The 22,689-nt window shown below is 40.6% G+C and overlaps 2 protein-coding genes across 2 annotated transcripts in view; one reads left to right on the forward strand and one right to left on the reverse strand.

Annotated features, from left to right (window-relative positions):
• The window catches only part of LOC138014096 (enoyl-CoA delta isomerase 1, mitochondrial-like), a 97,249-nt gene that overhangs the window by 47,078 nt on the left and 27,482 nt on the right, over window positions 1–22,689 (forward strand). The gene's annotated exons all lie outside the window — the stretch shown is intronic.
• LOC138059756 (polycystin-1-like) overlaps window positions 1–22,689 on the reverse strand; it is a 78,617-nt gene that overhangs the window by 37,951 nt on the left and 17,977 nt on the right. Inside the window, 6 exon segments of the mRNA XM_068905364.1 lie at window positions 2,163–2,548; window positions 6,220–6,440; window positions 11,499–15,157; window positions 18,565–18,722; window positions 20,326–21,048; window positions 21,954–22,313. Coding sequence (XP_068761465.1) covers window positions 2,163–2,548; window positions 6,220–6,440; window positions 11,499–15,157; window positions 18,565–18,722; window positions 20,326–21,048; window positions 21,954–22,313 — 5,507 coding nt within the window.

Below are 22,689 nucleotides of genomic sequence, written 5' to 3' on the forward strand. Positions count from 1 at the left end.
AATCACCTTTTCTTCATCCACCTTTACATCTGTGCTTTGAACCTGCTGCCCTCTCTTGAAGTTAATTACTGAACATTTCTGCGACTTCCATTCCAGACCAATATCTTTCCTTGCATCTTTGGTGGTTTTGAGGACGGTGTTGAGCTTACTTTCAGAAGTTTCACAGATCTTAAGGTCATCAATATACAATGAATTTGTGATCTTCCAGTCTATTGGTTTCGATAACTTATAGCCATCGGTTGCTTTCAATTTCCATGCCATGTTTAAATACAGAGTGAACAGACGAGGGCCGGGCATAACGCGTCTCCTTGTGGTAACCTTTTGTTAAATATGATATCACACTGTTCCTGACCTTGACTCGTTTTATAGCAACGATGCGTGTATTCCAGCTGTTAGTCAGATTGCTGATGATATTGCATATCCAAAGAAGGAGTCGGTGAACCTTCATCATCTTGAGAAGCGGCCACGAGTTGTGAGACATAGAGTCATAATCTTTTCCTTCTATGGCAATCTTTCGATCTATCAGGAGACTATCCATCGTGCTACTGCACCCTTTGTTCTTTCTCTATCAAGCTATACTGTTCTAAGTGATTATCAATAGGGACAAGCTGACAGAAAGTGAACCATTTGTACAATGTATTCAAGCAAGTAATTGGCCTTTGATTGTCACTCGTAAAGTTACCAGGTTTGGGTATTGAGGGTTTGCAAGTGACGTCACGGCGGCCATGTTGGTGTACAGAACAAGTAAAATGCCTTTTGGGAATTTGACTCTATTTTTGTGCAAAACGTGTGCGCTATTTTCTATTGTTTTGTACACCAACATGGCCGTCTCGTCACGTGGATGAAAACAAAGAATCACTGTTGATTTTCCTTCCGAAAACCACAGTTGAAAGTCCTCCATGCTTCTCGTGATGGTTTAGAATGCCTTAATGATGTCATTGTCATTTTCCACCAAAAGTTGATAATCCTATCTGGTCCAGGGGCACTCCAATTCTTCTTTCTCCTCATCTCACTCCTGATCGTTTCTTCATGCACATAGTGGCTGCTTTCATCCGGGCTCTCTCTCCTGTTATTCATCATGTCTAATACTACCGTGTTTATATTTTCCAAATCCTTTAAAGACGGTCTTTCCTTTGTTCTTGTGTCCACAAAGCGCTACGAGTAGTCTCCCGGGACATTACCCAACGAAGCATAGATGATGTCTACTTTTTGCGCCAGCTTAATTGCTTCACTATTTAAACCTGTTTCTCCTGGGACTTGTAATGCTGTGGTCATATGCAAATTCACTTCTTCTTAAGAAATGGTATGCAAATTTCCATCTTCTTGAATCTCAATATCTTCTTGAATCTTCTTCTTCTTCTTCTTCTTCTTCTTCTTCTTCTTCTTCTTATTATTATTATTATTATTATTATTATTATTATTATTATTATTATTATTATTATTATTATTGTCAATCGAAAATAGCAAGTCTTAAGCCCTGGTCAAACGGCGCATGATAGTCGATGATAGTTGATTCTCTCCAAACTATCATCAACTATCATTCACATGGTCAAACGGCCAAAGAAGTTCGTGATAGTTGATGATAGTTCACCGGCAGTCGCGCAAGCAAATTCACCCGAGCAACTAGTTCCAGGCTCTTTCCGCGTGAGCACTAAAATGGCTTCCCGTAATACAAACTTGTAGAAGTATGAATTTATCGCGACGAAAGAGGGCGGCAGCTTGTTTACTAGTAATTGCCCTTCTTGACTGATGAACGTTTAGAGTACGCCTCTTTTTTGCGGTGTCTCTTCTAATTCTTGCGAATTGACGCTTTCTTCAGAAGATATCTTCTCTATGTTATCTTGGTCTTCAATATTTTCTTTGTCATGGTTATCATCTTGGATGTAAACACGAATTTCTGAAGCTGCAGCTGAGCCTCGCGAGGAACTTTTGGCGGCCATTTTAAACGAGCCCGCCGAATTTCGGGGAAAACTGCTGACCAAAAACTATGATGAACTATCATACGAGTGGTCAAACGAGGAAAACTATCATCGACTATCATGAAGAATTTGAACAAGCTCAAAATGAACGATAGTTGATGATAGTCGATGATAGTGTATGATAATCATCGATTATCATGCGCTGTTTGACCAGGGCCTTCAGGAAATCGAATAGTAACTGACCTCTACGCTGGAGGCGACTCGGAATTCCAACACGGCTCCGAGATTATCAGCAACTTTGACAAAAAACTTGATCTTATAATCATATTTCTGATCACCATAGGGCAGACGAATTGCAGTGCGAAACGACTTGAATCCATTTCCCAAAGACTTTCGGGTAGTGCCATTGTCCATTGAGTAGAGCAACTCGTAGCTTAGAGGTTTGTCCACGTCTTTAAATCCTTCACACGAGAAGTTGAATTTGGGGGCCAGAGGTTCGCCCTCGAGCGGCTTCACCACACAATTGCCTGCTGTTGGTGGTTCGTTCACCTCCAATGTTTTACTGACCATTCCCCGTTCGCTGTTATGAAACCCTCCCTCCAAAACAACTTTATAACCAACCCGTCCACCTGCGTAAAAAAAATAGGTTATTTTGAAGGGTGGTGTGCAGTTATCTTGACTATAAGTACTTTTTTCAGCGTATGTAGTTCTAAGCATTTTTAACCACCACCAGGGGCGGATCCAGGGTGGGGAGGGGCGGGGGGGGGGGTGAATAGGGTGGCCACCCTCCATTTTGGTTCCATTCTTTTTTTTTCTTTTTTGAAGTAAATTGCATTTTTGGGTTGATAAATTAAATTTACAAATTATTTACATTCTCACGATATGCCAGTTTTATTGTTTCAAATCTGGACGGCCTATATCTTCTCGGAGGATTTATTAAGGTACCACCCAGGTATCTGATTTCCTCGACTCATAAAAGTAACGAAGAAATCTATTTATTTTCTAGTTTTGTAGCAGAGTATTTCTATTTATCTGCTTTTTATTGAATTTTTTATTTTTACTAATATTTTTAAAAGATACAACCACACTTTTGAGTTTAAGGAATCTTTTTCGATGTTTCAAACATCATCATCAGCCATAGTGAGTGTAACATTACAATTTTTACAAGATAATCCGTGTATATATATAACTATCAATACCATGATTCTTTGTAGATTAAATGTTCGTTACAAGTAGGAAAAATTCAAACTAACCAACATTATAGAAAACACAACTGACAACGATAAAAGCTTAAAAGTGTAATGCTTAACTGACATGATCAACTTGTTTGTTGAGTTCGGGTTTCAACCGCTCAATATGGAAGCTCTCCTTGATTTTGCAATTGCGTTGATAGAAAGATAACTTCTGTTCCTTTCACTTAAAATAACTCAGTTGTTAATATTTCGTCTTACAAGCTGTGTGACGAAGAACTTGATATTTTGAAATTTGGTCTTACATTTGCCATAAAATCTCCCCATATAAGCAAGAGTCAAGTATTCACGACATTTGAACTTCTCCATGATGACTTCAAGAGGCATCTTTCGGATAAGACCAAAGCCAATGAAGTCCGGAATGAGATACACCATTTAGCCACCAGTTATGTGAACTCTCTTAAGCCTTCAATGAATGACTTAAAGAAACATGAAATAATAAAAAGACTGAAACATAAGAAGGACTTCGTCATCCTGAGCTGAGACCAAATAAGGGGCACGGAGTCGTAGTTCTTGACAAGGTTGTTTACAATAAAGCTATGGTTGATTTGTTGAGAGACAACTCTAAATTCTGATCTCACTCTACGCAGGGAAGGTCAGTTACGGCGGTTTTTACGTAAACTTAAGAAAAAAGGTCTCTTAGATTCTAACATTTATCGTGAAATTTATTCTTACCTAAAGTGCATAAAGTCAAACATCCCAAAACTATCACACTTCCTTTCAGACCCATTGTGTCATCAATAGGCACTTACAATTACAACTTAACTAAGTATCTTTGCTAAACCCACATATCTTCAGAGTTTTGTGCAACAGATACGTTCTCTTTTGTCCAAGAAATTAAACAGTTTGATTTCAGCGACAAGTTTCTAGTTTCCTATGATGTCACTAGCCTTTCTACAAATATCCTTTTATCTGAGACGATTGATTTAGCCGCAACGCCATAATTGATGGTAACATGAATTCTCCACCGAAGTGGAAGTGGCTAGCGGTGGATATTTACCGAGCCCCGAAGCGGCGAGGTAAATATCCAACGGTGAATAGTTGTTTTAGTATATACTAAAACAGTGAGATAATATACAGCACAAAAAATTAATTTGGATGTTTTCTTCACCAGTCACGGATCCAAATCGGGACGCCATTCTTTCCCGAGTTGCTCGGAAGTAAATAGCACAGGATATTCGGAGTTTGACTAGCCAATCAGCGCGCGAGTTCAACGCTATCCACTGTTTTAGTATATACTAATAATATATATACACGGATTATCGTGTAAAAATTTTAATGTTACACTCACTAAGGCTGATGATGATGTTTGAAACATCGAAACATATTCCTTAAACTCAAAAGTGTGGTTGTATTTTTAAAAATAATAGTAACACTTGTGCTATCCAGACTATTTGGAGATTTTTCTTTTTGCTGGAACAGATACTGTTTACTTGACTTGAACTATTTATTGATGCAAAACATAAAACAAGGTCAACATGGCAGCCTAAACTATCTGGAGTTTTGTCAGAGTATATACTTTAATTCTTTCTATTCATCAGCCCCCCACCCCCCTTCCCTAAACCAAAATAAAGCAAAATGTTCTTCACCATCAACATACATCATGACTGAGTTTACTTGAATGATTTCTTTGTGTAAACCAATGCACAAATTTTCTCTTCTACTTTTGTTATGGAAGAAATTTTAATCCCCCAACCCACTCCACTGAGCCAAAATTTGATGGGTACATCCTGCATATAATGCCCTTCATACACCAGCCAATTCTCGGCTGGCAATAACTTAGTCTAGCGGCCGGGCCACTTCAGGGTCAACGCTTTGCATGTGCGCTGCGATTTGTGGATTTAAAACCATTCTTTTTAGCATGGATTTAAAGAAAATCATTTACTTTTCAGAGAAGTTATAACGTCATAAAGCCTCATTCAGTTGATACGTTTTCTCCGTTCTTTTTGTGCAAACGGCAATCCCATGCTACAGATTATGAACAATGCTAATATGGTTCCGTTCGGAAAAAAACAATCACTGCTTTGTTTTTTTTTCCTTAGAGTTTTTAGATGTTTTTTCCGACGACAAATGTAAACAGGAATATCCGTAGAAAAACCTCTCGAATCACAGTAGAGAACCAACAATTCAGTGACCCAGAGTCCTCGGCCCGGTTGTTCAAAAGCCGATTAACGCTAATCCCAGATTAAAAATTAACCAAGGAGTTTATTTTTCAACTCTTAAATGCTGTTGAACCCTGATACTGGGAAAAAGTTTACATTAGTAGAAGTCAATCTTGAAAACAATAATAAGCAAAAAAAACTTTCACCAAACGGTTGAAAACATGAAACAAAAGTTTACGCTAATCCTGGATTAAGTTAATCGGCTTTCGAACAACCAGGCGCTAAAATACACCCCCCCCCCCCGGGCCACGTTGTTGAAAGGCCAATGCTTCCTCCTGTCAACATCGTTCAACACGGTTCAACAAAATCGAACGGATGTTGAAGGCGTTTGCCTGAACCAAATCTTCGGTGCGTTTGAACAGGTTGTCTAACATTGTTGAAAGCGTAAAAATGTCGAAAGCTTGTGGAAAGCGTGTTGAATCAAGTTTAAATCGGTTTAAATTCTCTTTCAACATCCATTCAATTTTTCCTTTGTTCTCGAAAATGTTTTATGCTGTTGAAGCCCTTTGAACACTCTGTTCAACAATTGTAGAACACACGCATGCTCACATCAGGCCGCAAAAGTCAATATGGCGTAGTTTATCTGGACGAGAGAGACTGGTTTCTAGTTCTTAGTTCCTCGCAATCAAATTTCGCGAAAGTGTTGGTTCTTTTGTTGGCGCAATGTTGGAACCGTTTGAACGGCCTCCGCACAACTTTGTTTTTGCGTCCAACATTTGCACAACATCTGTTCAACTTTTTTTGAACTAACGTTGGCCAAGTGTTGAAACCGTTCAAACGGGCCGTAATTAAGAGAAGATAACAAATGTGGCAATTATGAAATAGGCCACCTCATGACTCAATTACCAAGAAACGCAATTGATCCCTGAGACCTTTCTTGTTCTTTACCTTTAAAAAATCCTGCTGGAATGATGAGGAAATCCTGCTTCATGTCTTTCGGTAATGTGTACTCGTCTTTGGACACATCCTTGCAATTATCCTTATTATTCAAACATTCTTTTATTGTCCACTTATACTCACTAATTTTCTTGTTGCCAGAAGATTGCGCAGCGCCTCTTAATGACATTTTAGTTGCCGGGTTTACTTTTGCGGCACAGTTTTTAATGCACCTAAAAGGGAAACGCAAATTAAACATACGTTATGGGCTTATATACCTCACATATATATCGTGTACAGTCTCCTGGTGGTTTGCAATTCTCTGAAAGATAGACCACCAACATCGGGAGTCTACCTCTACTCTTCAAGAACAGTGTGCGGATTCTTTAACGTCCGACAGTAATTTAACTTAATTTAATTTAATTCGACTTTATTCATCCAATAGATCATATTCGTATTCTCAGTATTGGACTGGAAGTAGCTTGCAATGGAAGCTAATGCAGGGGAATGTACTAAAAAGTATTTTCATTTAAGGGCCCACTGACGTATTTTTTGGGGTGCGTTGCTAAGGATGTAATGGTTAAGTAATTTGAGAGAATTTGGCATTATTTTGGTCAGTTTCCAACTTTTGTAAGACAATGACCCTAAACATGACGTCATCATATCACGCCCATGGTCACGTGACCAATAAAAGAAAACTCTATATTTGTCTCCGTGCTACGCAATTTGGGTATTTAATCGATGGTTTGATAATTTGTATTCGTTTTTGCATCCAGCCAAGCATGGTTTTCTTTTTATTTTGAAAAATGTTGTTTTTAAAGACATAAACGATACTGAAATACCCATAACTTTCTCAAAAAAGATGATTTTAAAAAATCAATGCTTAGCTATATTCCGTATTTGGGGATGAAACGTGCCATGTACAAAAAAAAATTCAATTTTTTAACCGCCGGATATTTAGCTTTTTTCTCAAACGGAGGTCAGTTCGTTTACGCATGCGCAGTTGATCTGAGAACGAGCGCGAGGAAGGGCGAGGAAAAACCTTCGATGGAAACAACAGTTTGTGCGGTGACTTTTGCTTGTGAGTGGGTTTTCTTGTCAGCTCACGATATGATGACGTCAGTTACCGGAAGTAACGTTTCACTTCCTTGGCAACGCTCGAAAAATCCGTCTGTGGGCCCTTAAAAAGATTCGCCTGCATTAGCCTCCATTGCAAGCTAGTTCCAGTCCATTGCTGAGAATACAAATATGGTCTATTCAATGAAAGGGAAGGATACCAGAGGTTATCCAAATCGAAGGTATCCGCCCGCAGCTGAATGCAATTGACTAAGAGTCGATTTTGATGAGGGAGAAAAACCCTCGGAGTCAAATTGAGATCGACTGAAACTCAGCCCACATATCACCTCGAGGCCGAGAGTTGAACCCGGGACGCAGGGGTGGAAAGCACCGTTCATAACCGCTAAGCCGTCCTGACTGGCTGTAATTAAGAGGGGGGCCTACGGTTTATAGTTCTTATCAGAAAAGACTTGAGAATTTAACCATTTGCAGATGACATTACAAAACATTATTTTTAAGACCACGAGTGTCGGTCCGACCGGGGTACGAATTCGACGTACGAATTCTCTTCCTCCTCAGCGCGGAATTACGAGATTAATTTCCAAGAAGAACTACCCACCAGACAAACAAAGATTGGACTGTATCAACTGAGTTGATAAAATCGTTGAAAAGCTGCCGTTACAGCGTCACCCTTCGTCGGAGCAAATTAAGGGAATGTGGGGTTGTGAGGGGGATCATTTACATGGTCGCACATTATATACATCTTACATTATCTTCGAGTGTTGATGGTGTCTCTCACGAGTAAGCGCATTAAGATACTGTCAGGCACGAAAAGATAAATGAGATATAAACACAATAAAAGAAAATTCATGATGTCAATTTCAGCGCACAAATTGACCTGCTCCCAACTAAGTGGCTTCGTAGCTCAGTTGGTAGAGCATTGCACCGGCGAAGGGTAATGGGGTTCGAATCCCGTTGAAGCAGCCTGAATTTTTCAGGTGTCTGTAATAGGAAAAGAAGCGAACATTTAAGGCATTCAAGGATAAAAAATGGGTTTGAATATTTTTTAAAAACATAATAAGAAAGTTTTTAAAAAACGACGACGTTTTGACACTGAGCTAACGTCATTATCACGTCAAAATGATAGTGGTAGGAAAGTGTATATAAATACTAGTTGAAACTCAATAAGGCAATCATAAAAGGAATCGAACTGTTGGAATGTTCTTTCAAACAGAAAGTTTCGCACGGATGTAATCAGTTTGTGTGTTTCAACTTGGATCACGTTCCTTGATGAAAAGCATCTTACAGACGAGGCAACAAATTTTCCTTGACAATCTCGGAGTATGCCCGACACCTTCACCAGCGTATTGTTGGGCATAATGTGCGATTGGAAAACATTTCTTGGAAGCCCATGGGGACACAAGCCTCAAAGAAAGCCAGTCTAGTTAAGTGTGAGGATCACCTCTATCTTTCATGTAAAACTCGCACGTCAAATAAGGTGAAGCTCGCTTTTTATTGGCTAATCGTGTTAGTTAACAGGACGACACATCCTCACATGTGAAAGATAAAAAAAAGAGAGCTTTAAATTCTAGGACGACAACGACTACGAGAACAGTGAGCGCGCGCAAACCAGCGTCATTTTGGGCCTTTTCCGTTTACACAAAATTCCCGGAAATTTCGGTGGAAATTTCCATCGGGTGAAAAACGTGTTCCATTTAACTCAGGTCCGTTCGCCGCCCAGTGATTGCGATTTTACGAGCCAAAATTTAAAAATGTGGCCGTGAATAGCCTGGAAGTGGTAAGATCTTTCAAAAGTTGTAAATGGAACAAACATTTCCATCGGAAAGTTTCCAACGGGAAAACAGGACTACGTTTTCAGAAGTTCCGTTTATTCCTGAAATTTATGCCACCAAAAACGTGTGTTCCCTTTACATCCCAACCGGAATTTAAATGGAAAACGCCCTTTGACGGGAAAAACGTGATACCGTCGTCACATTAGTACAAGGTTTTGGAAAAATGTTGTCGTGTCAAAACATTTCAACAACACGGTAGCAGTTTGGCATTTTTCGATCAGCAAAAAGGCTCAGCTACCAGCAATAGGAATAACTGAGCAACCTATGCTGCTAACAACTTGACGAGTAAGATTAATCGTCCGAGTTAGAAATCTTCTAAGCATTTTCGCTAAAAGCGGGCAGTCAAATCTCTCTCGCTCTCGTCCTCGTCCAAGACTCTAAGGGTCCGTTTACATGGAAAGAGGATGATCCTAGTGCTAGGATGATCCTAGGACTAGGATCATCCGAACGCGGTATGTTTTCAGCTTTCAGTTTACATGTGAAGGGTTGTATTTGCCTCAGTGCTAGGATCATCCTACCGTTAGGATAATCTTATCTGAGAGGAAGGATGATCCTGGCGCTAGGCTGATCCTACCTCCATGTAAACGGCCTCCGAGGAGGCCCAGTTTGCCCACCCACAATATTGAAACCGGAGATGGCACTGGGGACCACTTGTGAGAATCAACACGGCGGGATCTTCGCACTTGTCGACTAAAAGCTCAAAAGGCCGACCATTTCTAGTATGTCTGCCCTACGAAGAAGACGACGATATTGAAGATGTGCGACGTGCAGGACCAATGTTGTTTTGAAAATACAGAGTCAGCGGGAAGTAGCGACTTTTCGAGTCTTCCTGCAAGCGGTGTGCAAACACTGAGGCCAGAATATGTTGGCTGATTCTAAAGAAGATGAGCTTAACGGTAACCAGCGTCGCCCAAAAAGAGAAAAAGTGCTGTGGCAATCCTGCACGTAAACCAAATGAAAAGTTGATCTCAGGAGCCGCGTTTTTGCAGGTAAACCAAATGAATCTTCTAGGGTGATCCTAGCACTAGGATCATCCTCTTTCCATGTAAATGGACCCTAAAGCTCTCTAATATCTTCACCGCGCGTGGTAAAGATATGATTTCATCAGCATCTGTAATAACAAATCGTATTTCACGTTATCATGCGCCCACTTTTATGAACGATGTTATGATTTTTTCAGCTTAATCCTTTGCACCTTTTTATGCCCTCTGAGGTCTTATTAGCGTTTTGAAGGTTTGAACTTCGACCGGCGAGTTTCACACGCTACTTTTTCGCGTGAGTTTGTCCAATCAGGGTTAGGATGGCGCAAGAAAAAAAAAAGCTTTTTAAAGATTTTTGGGGGGAATCTTCGTGCATCAGATTTTTTTTTATCTTGTTAAAATAAATGAAAGTTTTGTCTTCATCTTGAAGTCTTTTTTGGTGTGGCATTTAGCCGAGAACTTCCGTCACCCGCCAATAACAGTGCTGTACTGTGATGTCAAAACCCATCACACAACACACAACCTCTTAGTTTGCTCTGGCGAAGAGCTGCTAGCGATCGAAGCGTCAGCTTTTCAATTCCCAAGGATGGACAGTTTACTTTGATCGACTCAAAGTAAATTGATAAAAATTAATAGCGGAGCTCCGCGCGCGCGGAGCACCATTGGTAAGAAAATATGGCAACTCATCTTTGCGAAAATTTCGTTTTGGTCACCGTACGACCGTCCACCCCTTCAAGGACGACTATGTGACCAGTATAATGTGACCATATCGCGGGCTCAAGTTTAGAGCTCATCGAGGTCAGCTTTTTTTTTTTTTTTAAGATAACCGCTGGCCAAGTACTGGGTATCGATTGGATCGCAGGCTCAAGCCAGGTTAACTTATTCTAAGAATAAATAACCCGGGAACTCCGCTTTTAGGCTTGGCTAAATCTATAGGTAAGATATCGTTGAGGTCAGCGATTGTCATAAACGTGCCAACCAGAGCCTCATTGGCTGTCGAAACAAAGAGTCTTTTGTTCCTGTGGGTGGCACATTTAAATAACAAAAGCAATGTTTGTAAACAGATACCCTCCCTATATATTTAAGTGGTAAAGTTGACACTCCTGAATTCTCGTGTTCCAAACACCCACCGAGAAAGTACCGCAGCTTCTAGTCTGAACTCTGATCAAATGGCACACAATCAAGTTTTTGCTTGACCAGAATAAAAATAATATCGCGCTACGATAACTACCAGAGAGGAAATAATGTCGTGTCACCAAATAAACCAAAGTAAGAAACCCAGATATTCCGCTTCGATATTGACCAGGCGGGTACAAACAATATTGTGCCACGATATTGGCCAGACTGAAAACGATACCATGTTAAGTTACTGATCGAAGTAAAAACAATATCGTGCTCTCACTTGATATTTAAGATGGGAGGATCGCCATCTTTAATTGTAATAACCTGATGTGCATAGGCTAATTTCCGTCCCCTTTTGCCCAGGACAAATGTAATGTTGTAGGTAGTGCCTGCTTTCATTTTTGTCGCGTCCAATGTAATTTCAAGTGTGGTGAAGTTTAGTCGACCAGGACCAGATCTAAAACAGCCGCCAAGATCTATAGAATCATTTCCGGTCACGTTTATTGCAGGAGGAGTTGGAACGGGAGCTAGTATCGAATTTTCTAGCTGTGTAAAATTTTCCGGCAGTGTAAAATTGTCATTTTTCCGCCGGCAAAACCAGGCAAATGAACAGTTTTTGTCCATGGGTTTCCCCGCTGCAGAATCAGGGTCGTAAGACTCTCCGGCACTTATTTTAACTGGTTTCTTATTTCCCACAATCTTCTCTGATCCTCCGTCAATAATAGCATTAAGCGGGGATTCTGTTACGCTTACAACAATTGTTTTCTCGCTGTAAACACCCGGTGCTTGAGTCATGTTGATCAGAAAACGAGCTTCCAGATGACTACAGTAGTCAAGAGTTCTTGGTAAGATAATAATCTCGGGTCTAGACAGATTAACATTTGGTAGGTGTAGCAGATTCTTTTCACAAGAAAACGTCCATTCGAATTTTCTCTCATAACTAAAGCAGTCAAGTTTGTTGTTTGTCTTGATAATTATCTTGTCTGAGCGCATGAACTTCCTAATGCCACCGTCATCGAAACCAGGGACCTCGATTATAGGAAATTTGCAGGGACTTCTTGCAACAGCCACCTTCGATACTTTTTCCACACATGAGATACGGTTGCGCGCGTCCAACGTAACGTCAAACTCACCGACGTTGTAGTACGTGTACTCGAAAGGTGTTGGCCTCAGTAAATTATTTGCTTGCTGACCATCACAACCTTTTCCTGTCTTGAAGTAAAACGCTTTGTCCTGTTGGTTTGAAGAAATTTGAAAACAAGAATTGTTGCCGAACTCTCTCGCTGTAAGAGTAAAATTCACTGTCCGGTTTTGCGTAGAAGGCCCATCGTTTTTAAATGAAACATCCAGAATGCTTTGCTCTAGTTCAAGGGTAATCACTACTGTCTGACGACTAACGGCATTTTCCGCCGTCAAGGTAATGTTATTTTTTCCAGTATCAACAAACTTATGCCTACTGCTCGAGCCCGTTTTGTTTTCATTGCCGGGAAAACTCCAAGTATAAGTCACGTTGGTGCCGTTTGCAGAAGCGTTGAAGGAGACATTGTAATCAAAGGGAAACACGTTTTTTGGAAGGGACGGGATGCAATCGTGCACGCTAAGTTCTGTGTAATTCGCGGTCCAATTGAGGTCTTTGACTTCATCTTGGATGACAACCTCAGCCTGTGCAAAGCCGAAGCTTACTTCATTAGAGACATTAACCGTTGCGATGTAAACACCGCATTCACTAGGGTAACGGTAGTTTTCCACTCTATTATCCCGTACTTCATATTCTGGAGTAATATTCTGTACTCCATAACGCCAAATGTAGTTAAGAGGGCCCGATGGTTGAAGTGAGCCTGGGAACGAAATATTGAAAGTGATGTTACTTTCTGAACTTTTCCTAGGCGAATCAGTTGTTATCATGACCTTGTTGACAGGATTCTGAACGATGATCCTACAAGTATGGCTATCATTTTTCGGGTTTCTGTTGGAGAATATAACAGTGATGTTGTATTCTCCGGTCCTCGAGTAGGAATGGTGCACGGTCCATCCTCCGTCTGGGAATTCTCGATGGAAGTAACGCGTGCGTTCACTCGAGTTATCTCCAAAATCAAGAAAGCCGTTTACGTTGGTCCCATTTCTTATTGTTGCTTTCGCCGTCACAGAATCATTCACTGCAACGTAAAGTACACCGGTGCAACGATCGCCTCCAGCTGTGGCCAAATTGCCGCGCCTTATGGCAAGAACGGCGCCGTCCCCTGGTGTCTCCACATAAACCGTGGTGTTAATTTCTTCGCTATCGACCAGGTTCGTCACATTAACGGTGACATGGTACTCGCCGGGCTTGGTGTAGTTATGCCTGCTTATAGCCACGAAAACGTCCCCCACCGAAATGCTCCGGTTAACGATTGTGGAATTTCCGTCACCATAGTCGACGATGATATAAAGTTCAGAGCCTTGAGTCAATCTCCAATTGATTTCTGCTTCGGCGCGAACTGCTACTGTGTGATTGAAACTTGTATACTCCAAGCCCTCTATTAGATCCTGGACGATAATCTCAGCGCAATTAACAACCACTGAACTTATGTCATTGAAAGTGATCAGGGTAGGCCTGTAGCGCCCTGCCTTGGTATAAACATGAGGTATAACTTTTTCAGTGGTATTTCTAACCTTTCCGTCGCTGGTATTCAACCGATATCTAACTTCATCCCCTTGATGCTGCGAAATCGTAAAGTTAAATGTCTGATTTGTCTCAAGGATTTTCGCACTATCCAGAACCACTCCATAAACCTCACGTTGGACGCTAAGATTTCCCACAAGAGTCTCGTTATTCACTTTATTAGTGGCTGTAATTTCTATTCGGTGCCAGCCTGGCTGAGTAAGGTTTTTAACATACATGCCGAAGAATATTGCAGCCGGTTGTTTAGCGTTGGTTAAGTTCTTTGCTTCAGTAGAACCGTCAGGGTATGTAATTGTCAGATTAAAGTCAACGTGGGATCCATGAAACAATATCCAGCGGATGCGAGCTGTTGTTCCATTTTCGATGGCCAGAAGGGAAGTGTTTTCAAAGTGCAGCCCCGTAATTCTCTCTTGGATGACAACACTGCACCAGGCGGCTGCTATTCCGATGTCATTTCCAGTGATGATAGTCACGGTCTTCGAGCCAACGGTAGAATTGAAGAGGTGCGTGACCCACGGGATCAAACTGGTTGCGTTACTTTGGTCACCAAAATCCCAGAAATATGTCACGTTGCTCCCGTGACTCGTGCTCACAGTGAAATTCACAGACTCGGCGAATGGAAGAGCTTCAGGAGAATACAACTGCAACCCCGTGATATTCTGCTGTAGACAAATGTGCTTAGTGTCGTTCTTTCTTTTCATCGAGTTTCCGATTGATAAGAGAACGTTTTCGTCTCCTACGGTTTGAAAAACGTTCTCAAATATAGATTCAGAATCAACGGAATAGAAAAACGCTACGGCCGGCGCATAAGAAACCTGAACGGGGCTTTCCTCTGTCCACGGATAGCGATTCCCCCGCAGAGTCGAACAATTTGTGCCGTTAATAATCGAACTTGCAAAAAACAAAGACGAACCAAATGTGGTAGTTTTCAACGATGCAGCCGGTCCAGAGGAAGGGAAACGAACGCCAAAGACATCGCCGGGTTCGAGTTGAAGACTTTGATTCGATGTATCAAGTAAGATGCGTTTAGGACCGCTCGTTGTGTAAGCCATGTAAGCCGCAATCTTTTCAAAGTCAAAATTTCCGTTGTCCATGGTATGGTTTTGGCGACAGCCCAAATTTGACTCCGTACATCTTCCTCCAAAAAGGCAAAACGAATTATTACCCACGCAGCTCGTTAAGACGTTCTCTGCGGTACATGTTGATGAGTTGGCCACACATATCTTTTGCAGTTGACAATAACTTTCTTCAGCATTTACACACTTTGGTCTAAAAACCTGAAGAGAGAAATGAAATGAAACTTTAGATCCGTAAACATAACATAAGCTCGAGTTTAATTCAGATGTTTGATATAAACAAGAAATTAAATATATGCGATTTACAAGGTAATTTTTGTAAAATTAAAATGTTGAAACCAAACGTTTTCGGCTGTTTGCCATCATCAGGGTTAAAAATGACCGTCCGCACGCATCCATGCATATATATCTTATGTAATTCCCGTTGGGAAACGTTTGGAAACATAAGAAATAACTTGTTTGTTCAGACTGGGGCGGAAGCCCCTCGACGATCCTACGTTTATGGAATGTTTGTGATGAAGAGAGAACGCGCCAAGTGAAAAAATGTGATGGGTTTTCACGCAGGTGTTTTGCAGGTTCAGAGGTGTGAGCAGGATTTCAATGTTCCGCAGTTTATCACAGTCTCGCCAATGTAATCAACACCACAAGAGCAATCTCCTTTGTAAACAACTTTGGATCTGTGGGTGTTTTTGTCTTTGTTGTTAAAGAGGCTTTTGATTTTCCTTGTTTGCCACAGGATTATAAAGATGAAATTGAAATTAGTAAATTTGTTAAGTTTTGCAATGAAAGTCTTTTTGTGTTTTTCGTTTCTGCCGGGTTTCAACATTTTAATTTTACAAAAATTACCTTGTAAATAGCATATAGTTTACCTAAGCGAACATTATGGACAAGAAATTAAATGTTGCAGATATCTTTCGACGAAAACTGCTGCCTGCTTTAATGCAATTGTTCGCCCTTCACCCTCCACCCCATTTTGTGTGATTGTTTACCCTTAGGATAGTACGCGCACTCTCGTTGGTCAATAGCTGTATTAAGAAGACAGTTTATAAACACGGCTGTGACATCACACGAATGTTGATTGGTTTTGTGTTGTCAAACGCACGTTTTGATTGACTGGTTGGACATATGAGCGTGTAACTACCAAGAACATCTGTTTCAATCAAGAAGTAAAAAAACAGCATTTTCCTCCATTTGTCGAATAATTTTTGAGAAATATGTTATAAAAGCAATAGAAGACTCTTTCCCGTGATTACATAGCCTCATCGAAACACTCGGGGAGTTGGGAGGGAGAATTCTCGATATTTACGCACTCCACTGCCTCAAAAGTTTGCATAACTGTCTCGAATTCTCCTAACTGCCCCTCGCGTTTAGATGAGGTTATGTAAACACAGAAAAAGTCTTCTATGGATTGTTTTCATGTGAAGTTACGGCGGTCATGTTGATGTACCTAAACAAAGGAACAGCGGCCACGTTGTTGTACCCAACTAATCCTCTGGGAACAAATTTCTAGTTTCTAAAGAAACTGTGGTGCTGCGTCAGTGGGAGAGTGAAACAGGAAAATTTGGTTTATCAAACGTGTTGATAAAGGCCGAATTGACCTTTATCAACACGTTCGATAAACCAAATTTTCCTGTAAGTCTCTGGGAACTGAGCTCTATCATCATGCAAACGTTTTCTTTTGATTCGGTGGAAAAACAAGGTTACTGATCACGTGACTGATCACGTGAGTGAAAACACTATTGCTTAGATAGGCAATTCAAGATCTACGATGAGGTCGTCGACGAGAACGGCACAAAAATACAGCGTGAAATCACCAAATTTGAGGTTTCGAGGACAACACCAGTGTACAAATGTGAATATTTAATTCTTTGTTTTTACTCTGAAACCACTAGTACCAATTTCTTTCTAAGATACTTCGCCCACATTGTACGACACGAACAAGATGGATTGATCGCGAAAAACTTTTTATAGTGCAAAGTTATATTTTGAGGTGACGTTTTCGTCGACCTCGCGCTCGTAGATTTTTAAGTCCCAAATACAATATAAGCAACGTGGCTTCGTTTAAGATTCCTCACCACTCTTTGCATTACTTTCTTTTAGCAGTAAACTTGTCATTTCCACAATGGTTGTAGAGTGGAAAGAGTTACCTAAACCAGAAACTTGATATGGCTTTCTCGAGCAATGAGAACGAGAAAAAAGCGACATTACAACCAGCGAATTATTGGAGTCGACGAGCATGACTCCTTCAGCCCTCTTGTATTCTCATCATATGGCGGAAACGGCAGAGATGCCGAACGAATTCTCTCCGAACTAGCCCTGAAGCTATCTGAGAAGAAGCAGATGCGGCGAGGAAGCAACGTGAAAACCACCTGTGGGTGGTTGATAGTATCATCGCCGCCATGTTGGTGGACGAAAACAAAAGATCTCTCATTAGCTCCTTTTGTTTGTCCACCAGCAATTGTACATTACATCATTGTTATCTGTGTCTCTAAAGATTGGTTGCAAAGGCATGTACTAAAACCAGGAACACCGGAACACCGAAACACCCCGGAACACTTAAACACTCCGGAACACCTGGAAGTAACCAAAAACCCTCAATTTGGCTAACCCTAGGCCTAGATAGGCATTAAGTTGGTTTTTAGGCCTAAGTTTAGGACACCGGAACACTCTTGAACACCCTGGAAGTAACCCAAAACCCTCAATTTGGCTAACCCTAGGCCTAAAAACCAACTTAAGGCCTATCTAGGCCTAGGGTTAGCCAAATTTAGGGCTTTGGGTTACTTCCAGGTGTTCCGGAGTGTTCCGGTGTTCCGGTGTTCGTGGTTTTAGTACATGCCGGTTGCAAACCATCTATAGCATTGTAATTCATTCGCTGGGAGCTAAACTATCCTTTAACTTATTAACATTAACAAACAACCAAGCACGAGTTGAACACTGATTCCAACTGACAGAAATTGCAAATGTCATCGAAAAGACAAAGTGGACACGAAAAGCAGTGCATAAAACTTTTTTTTTGATTCAAATATAAGTGCTTTTAACACTTTTTTTTAAAAAAGCTTTTATCAATGCTGGTATACTGCAATTATTTATTGGATATAGTTTTTAATAAAGTTGGGTTTTCTTTTACAAAGAAGAAAGAAGTAGCACGGTGTCCTCTCATCTTATTTTCTTTAAAAAATGTTGGTGTGAATGAAGACCAACCCAACCAGTAACGCTGCCATTTCTTCATCAAAAACCATGCTTGAGCAGTGGGGGGACTTTTTTTGTCTGCTGTTAAGAATTTGAAGACGATGAAAAGGGACTGAAACTTGAAAAATTCAAATCAAAAGGGACGTTTTACATGGGTAGCTAAATCCTGATAGAATCTAGGTATAAAAGGGAAGATATCTATTTACAAACATTGCTTTTTTATTCAAATGTGCCAGCCACAGGAACAAAAGATCATTTGTTTCGACAGCCAATAATGCTCTGGTTGGCACATTAATGACAATAGGTGACGTCAACGATATATTACCTATACGTTCTCCCTGGGTAGGTGTTAAGCCAGTTTTTGCCTGAAAAACATTTCTGTATTATATAGTCTTCAGCATTTAAACGGAAAAGAGTACCTGAATTTCTAAAGAGCCACCTTGGTCGAGATCCAGTTGCAGAGCCACTAGTTTCCCTTTACTTGAGGCATCCATTCCAGCTAATAGATACAAACCATCCGAGGTGAGTAGTGACCCTGATTCACCAACGGCAGTTCCCAACTGTATGAGAGCTGCGTCTACAAAGAGAGCAAATAAATCAACATGATTAGCGTTCTTCAAATCGCCCAGGGATGATTTTTACATATTAAATGATTAAATGGATGCAACAAGTGATTTACTTAGCATTTAAATTACAAAATCCACACAATTGTTCTCTAATGACCAAATGAATGAGCAATTCACCCACTCACTAATTGACCATTAATTAATGACAGTGCCTACTAATTCAAAGGTATTTTGGTGAGGTTTACTGAATGTGCGAGAAAAGCAGATCTTTACAAGAGTTATTGAAATTCAAAAGAAAATTGGGGATTATTTAAACCACGGATTTTTCGAAGAAAATTAATCAACAATTTTTGTTAAAAGCTATAAAATACAAAGCAAAGTATGGCGTTCTCTTACAAATTGAAGCGTAATTACCCCCGATTTTCATTTCAGATACCAATGAGCACTTGATAAGTTCTGCTTTCTCCGCATTGTTTTGAACAGCACAAAAATACCTATAGGAAATCCGAATATCTCGAGATGCACATAACGTATGCATGATAACAATAATAGGCACCATCCTTAAGTGGTGACTGAATAGCTACACAGCAACCTCCAGCAACCCACCCATTGATTGACCTTTAAGGGAATCTTTGCTGACATCATGGTTTTCCATTTTGGTTCAATAACATATGAGTTTGCTCACAGAAGGCATCATGCTATTTACAATTTGATTTCAAAAGGTAAAAGAACAATGTCATGTAAAAATTCGTTAAATCTCTAATTTTAAAGCCGTTTAGCTTTGATAACAAGCCAGTTATTAGTCGTCAAAAACCGATAAATTCTGATTGGGTGGCAAAAGCTATAATAATCATATACATTCTTTGTAAAATTTCAAATTTTCAAAGCATCACTGCTCAGAGATTATGCTATATAATTATTGCGTTCATATTTTTCAAGATCTGAGAGATCGCTTACTATGCGATGCACTTTCATTATCTCGGCGGCTGACTGATTAGATAACAATGGGCGTATGCTAATGAGACAGAAATGTAATCAAAGATTTGCCTATTGAGTACAACTGATCAAAATGGTTCACTGACTGGCTGACTCAGGACTCAGTGACTCAATCACTGAGTTACTACTGGCTAACTCATGGACTAGCCTGCAAGTAGGCTCTTCCATTGAAAATGGCATGCAGTCGACCGTGGTCAACCGGAACCATAGTTTTCTAGTTCCAGTTTTCGATTATTCCTGAGCCCATTCTGCTGGACAAAGGTTACGGAGGCTCTGGGAACGAGATTGCCTAAGCAAAAGCTGCCATGTGTTTACGTAAAGGATCCATTTCTTTGCCGTTTTCGTCTTGACAACGATGTGAAATGACCCAATTTGAAGTTGCATGAAGGACAAGTGCAATCAACGAAATCTTTTAATTTCCTCTCCAGCTGAGTGTGTGACACCATTGAAAGCCATTCAAGCCCATTTTAGTCCTGGAAAGTTTACATAGTTTAGTATAGTTTAGTTATTTAGTTATATAATATAGTTTATATTTACTTTCCGTAAAGAAAGACTTATGAGAATAACGTTGCGTGAAGTTCTCGTAAACCTCGTCGTTTTTGCTTGATTGTGACTTACCAGGTAAACTACCCCCAAATGGAACTTCTCTGTTTTCAAACTTTACCAGCGCGTCTACGTCTGATCCATAGCGAAACTTTACAGAGCAACTGACTGTCATATTGATTGGAGCGCAAGTTGGACAAAATACTTCCAGCCCTGTCACATTGGATAACGCTGTCACTTTGCTGTAGGATTCAACCTCTGACCTGTGGCCGGTTTTGCTGTGTTTCACTATTGCTTTTCCCCGGACGTCGAAAGTTCTAGCTTCTAAAACTATGAACGAAGCAAACTCTTCACTTGTGTGATAAATATTCCCATCTCCAAGATATGCTGTGTAGGCCTCTACCACATGATCAGCCTGCAAAATAGGCGTGAACGTTATGTTGAACAACAACAAAGTTTGAGCGGACGCATCTGAAGACAACCTCAGACTCAGAGGCCACACATCAACCGATGTGTAAACGGCAAGGTGGTTGCCATAACCACCGCATTTTAGGTCTCCAGAACCGAAGCACGAAACTGAACACATGTCTGAAGCGCGCTCTTCCATCGTTTCTAATGTAGAATTTGAGCACAGACATAAATTGCCTTGCTTGACTGCCGCATACGTGAAGTACCAATATCCACAAGTGTGCATACAGAGGCCTGGGGTCACATGACTTGGTTTGTAACCACCCGGGTTGAAAATAAACGCTGGTGAACGAGGATTGTCTTGATAACAACCCAAATAATTATAGGCAGCTGCAAGAAATGGAATGAAATTTTCGTTAGTGATAGTCCCAGAAAATTAACATAATAAATGGAATTATAATATATTATAATATTATTATTATATTATTTAACAATTATTCGCCGAAGGCGAAGTGATTATCGGTGAATATTCACCGAGACGAAGTCGAGGTGAATATTCACCGATAATCACTGAGCCTGAGGCGAATAATTCTTTTAGTATAAATACACAGGTGACTATTTCAAAAAAGGGAAAAAAAAAAAACCTTTCAACGCGAAATCATTTTCAACTTACAGTGGCAAAACGACTACTGGCAGCCATTTTGTCCGTCGAGGTGATTATCGGCTGATAATCCGAGATAGCGAGCCAATGAGAGCGTGCAATTTTGTATAATCATCTGTGTATTTATACTAATATAATATACTTATAATTGAAATTATACTTTCAATCATACACCGATGTAGGCTCGATTGTACTTGTCCAGCCGTTTTGTGCGCTAGCGTTCCTCCGCGTACATCACGACCAGCCGATTGTGTTTTCTACCAATCAGAAAGTTGCCTGCCTGCCAAGTACAAAATATAATAGACCATATTCGTATTCTCAGTATTGGACTGGAACTAGCCCTTTCAAAGGAGCCTAATGCGGGGGAATATATTAAAAAGTATTTGTATTTGAAAAGATTTCCCCGCATTAGCCTCCACTGCAAGCTAGTTCCAGTCCAATACAGAGAATAAGAAGATGGTCTATATTGGCTGAATACAAAATACAATTGCGACGGGTGCTACGTCACAGCCAAACGATGTGGACCAGTGATCCATTCGTTCGTGGGGAGGAGGATGTTTAAGCGTACACTCAAAACGGCTGGAAATCGAGGACACTGACTTTTCCAAAAGCGTGAAACAGTCGCTGCCCATACCTTTTTCACAAACGTATTTAGGCGCGTTATTGGAGCAATTCACTGTTTTCCAGTCTCCGTTGACATCCATCACAACGCAAGGATTGCTTCCACGTGACCCGCTCCATTGACTGAATGAGACTTTCGCACCATCTTTCCAGTGGAAGGCACCACCTTGGGTATCTTGTTCAAGTCCGATCCACACCTCCCCCAATATCAAAGAGTGCACAAAAGAGTTTTCACCCATTGAGGTGATCTTTACCAAGTCCGCAGCATCAACCAGGCATGCGTTACGAGCTGTAGATGCCGAAAGGTTTGCAGACGACACTCGATAACAGGAACCATCGAAATACTCCCAACCCTGCACACAGATGTCAGGATCTGCAATAGGGAGAGTACAAAGACATCAATGGACCCTGTGGGTCAATTCGTGAATGCAAATAATATGACAGTAGAATATCAAAATTAACGAAATTTATATGACGGAGTTGATTGGAAGTTAATAAGATTTTTTGAGAGAAGGTATCATTTTCTTTTCTTTTTTCTCAAAATCAATATAATTTTCCATAGAGGATTTCTTGCCAATATTTCCTTTGGAAATGGGCTGGTTAAAGGGATCCCCGCTTTTATCTCCAACTCGTTTCAAGTCCATGTTGGAAGAACAAACACATCATGGATCATGTATGGATCGATGAAGCCAGAGAGTTGGCCGCCTCCAGTAACCGTCAAAGCCAGTAAATTATTCTTCGATCCACTT

Source organism: Montipora capricornis, chromosome 8 (genome assembly GCF_036669925.1).
Source record: "Montipora capricornis isolate CH-2021 chromosome 8, ASM3666992v2, whole genome shotgun sequence".
Classification (NCBI taxonomy): domain Eukaryota; kingdom Metazoa; phylum Cnidaria; class Anthozoa; order Scleractinia; family Acroporidae; genus Montipora; species Montipora capricornis.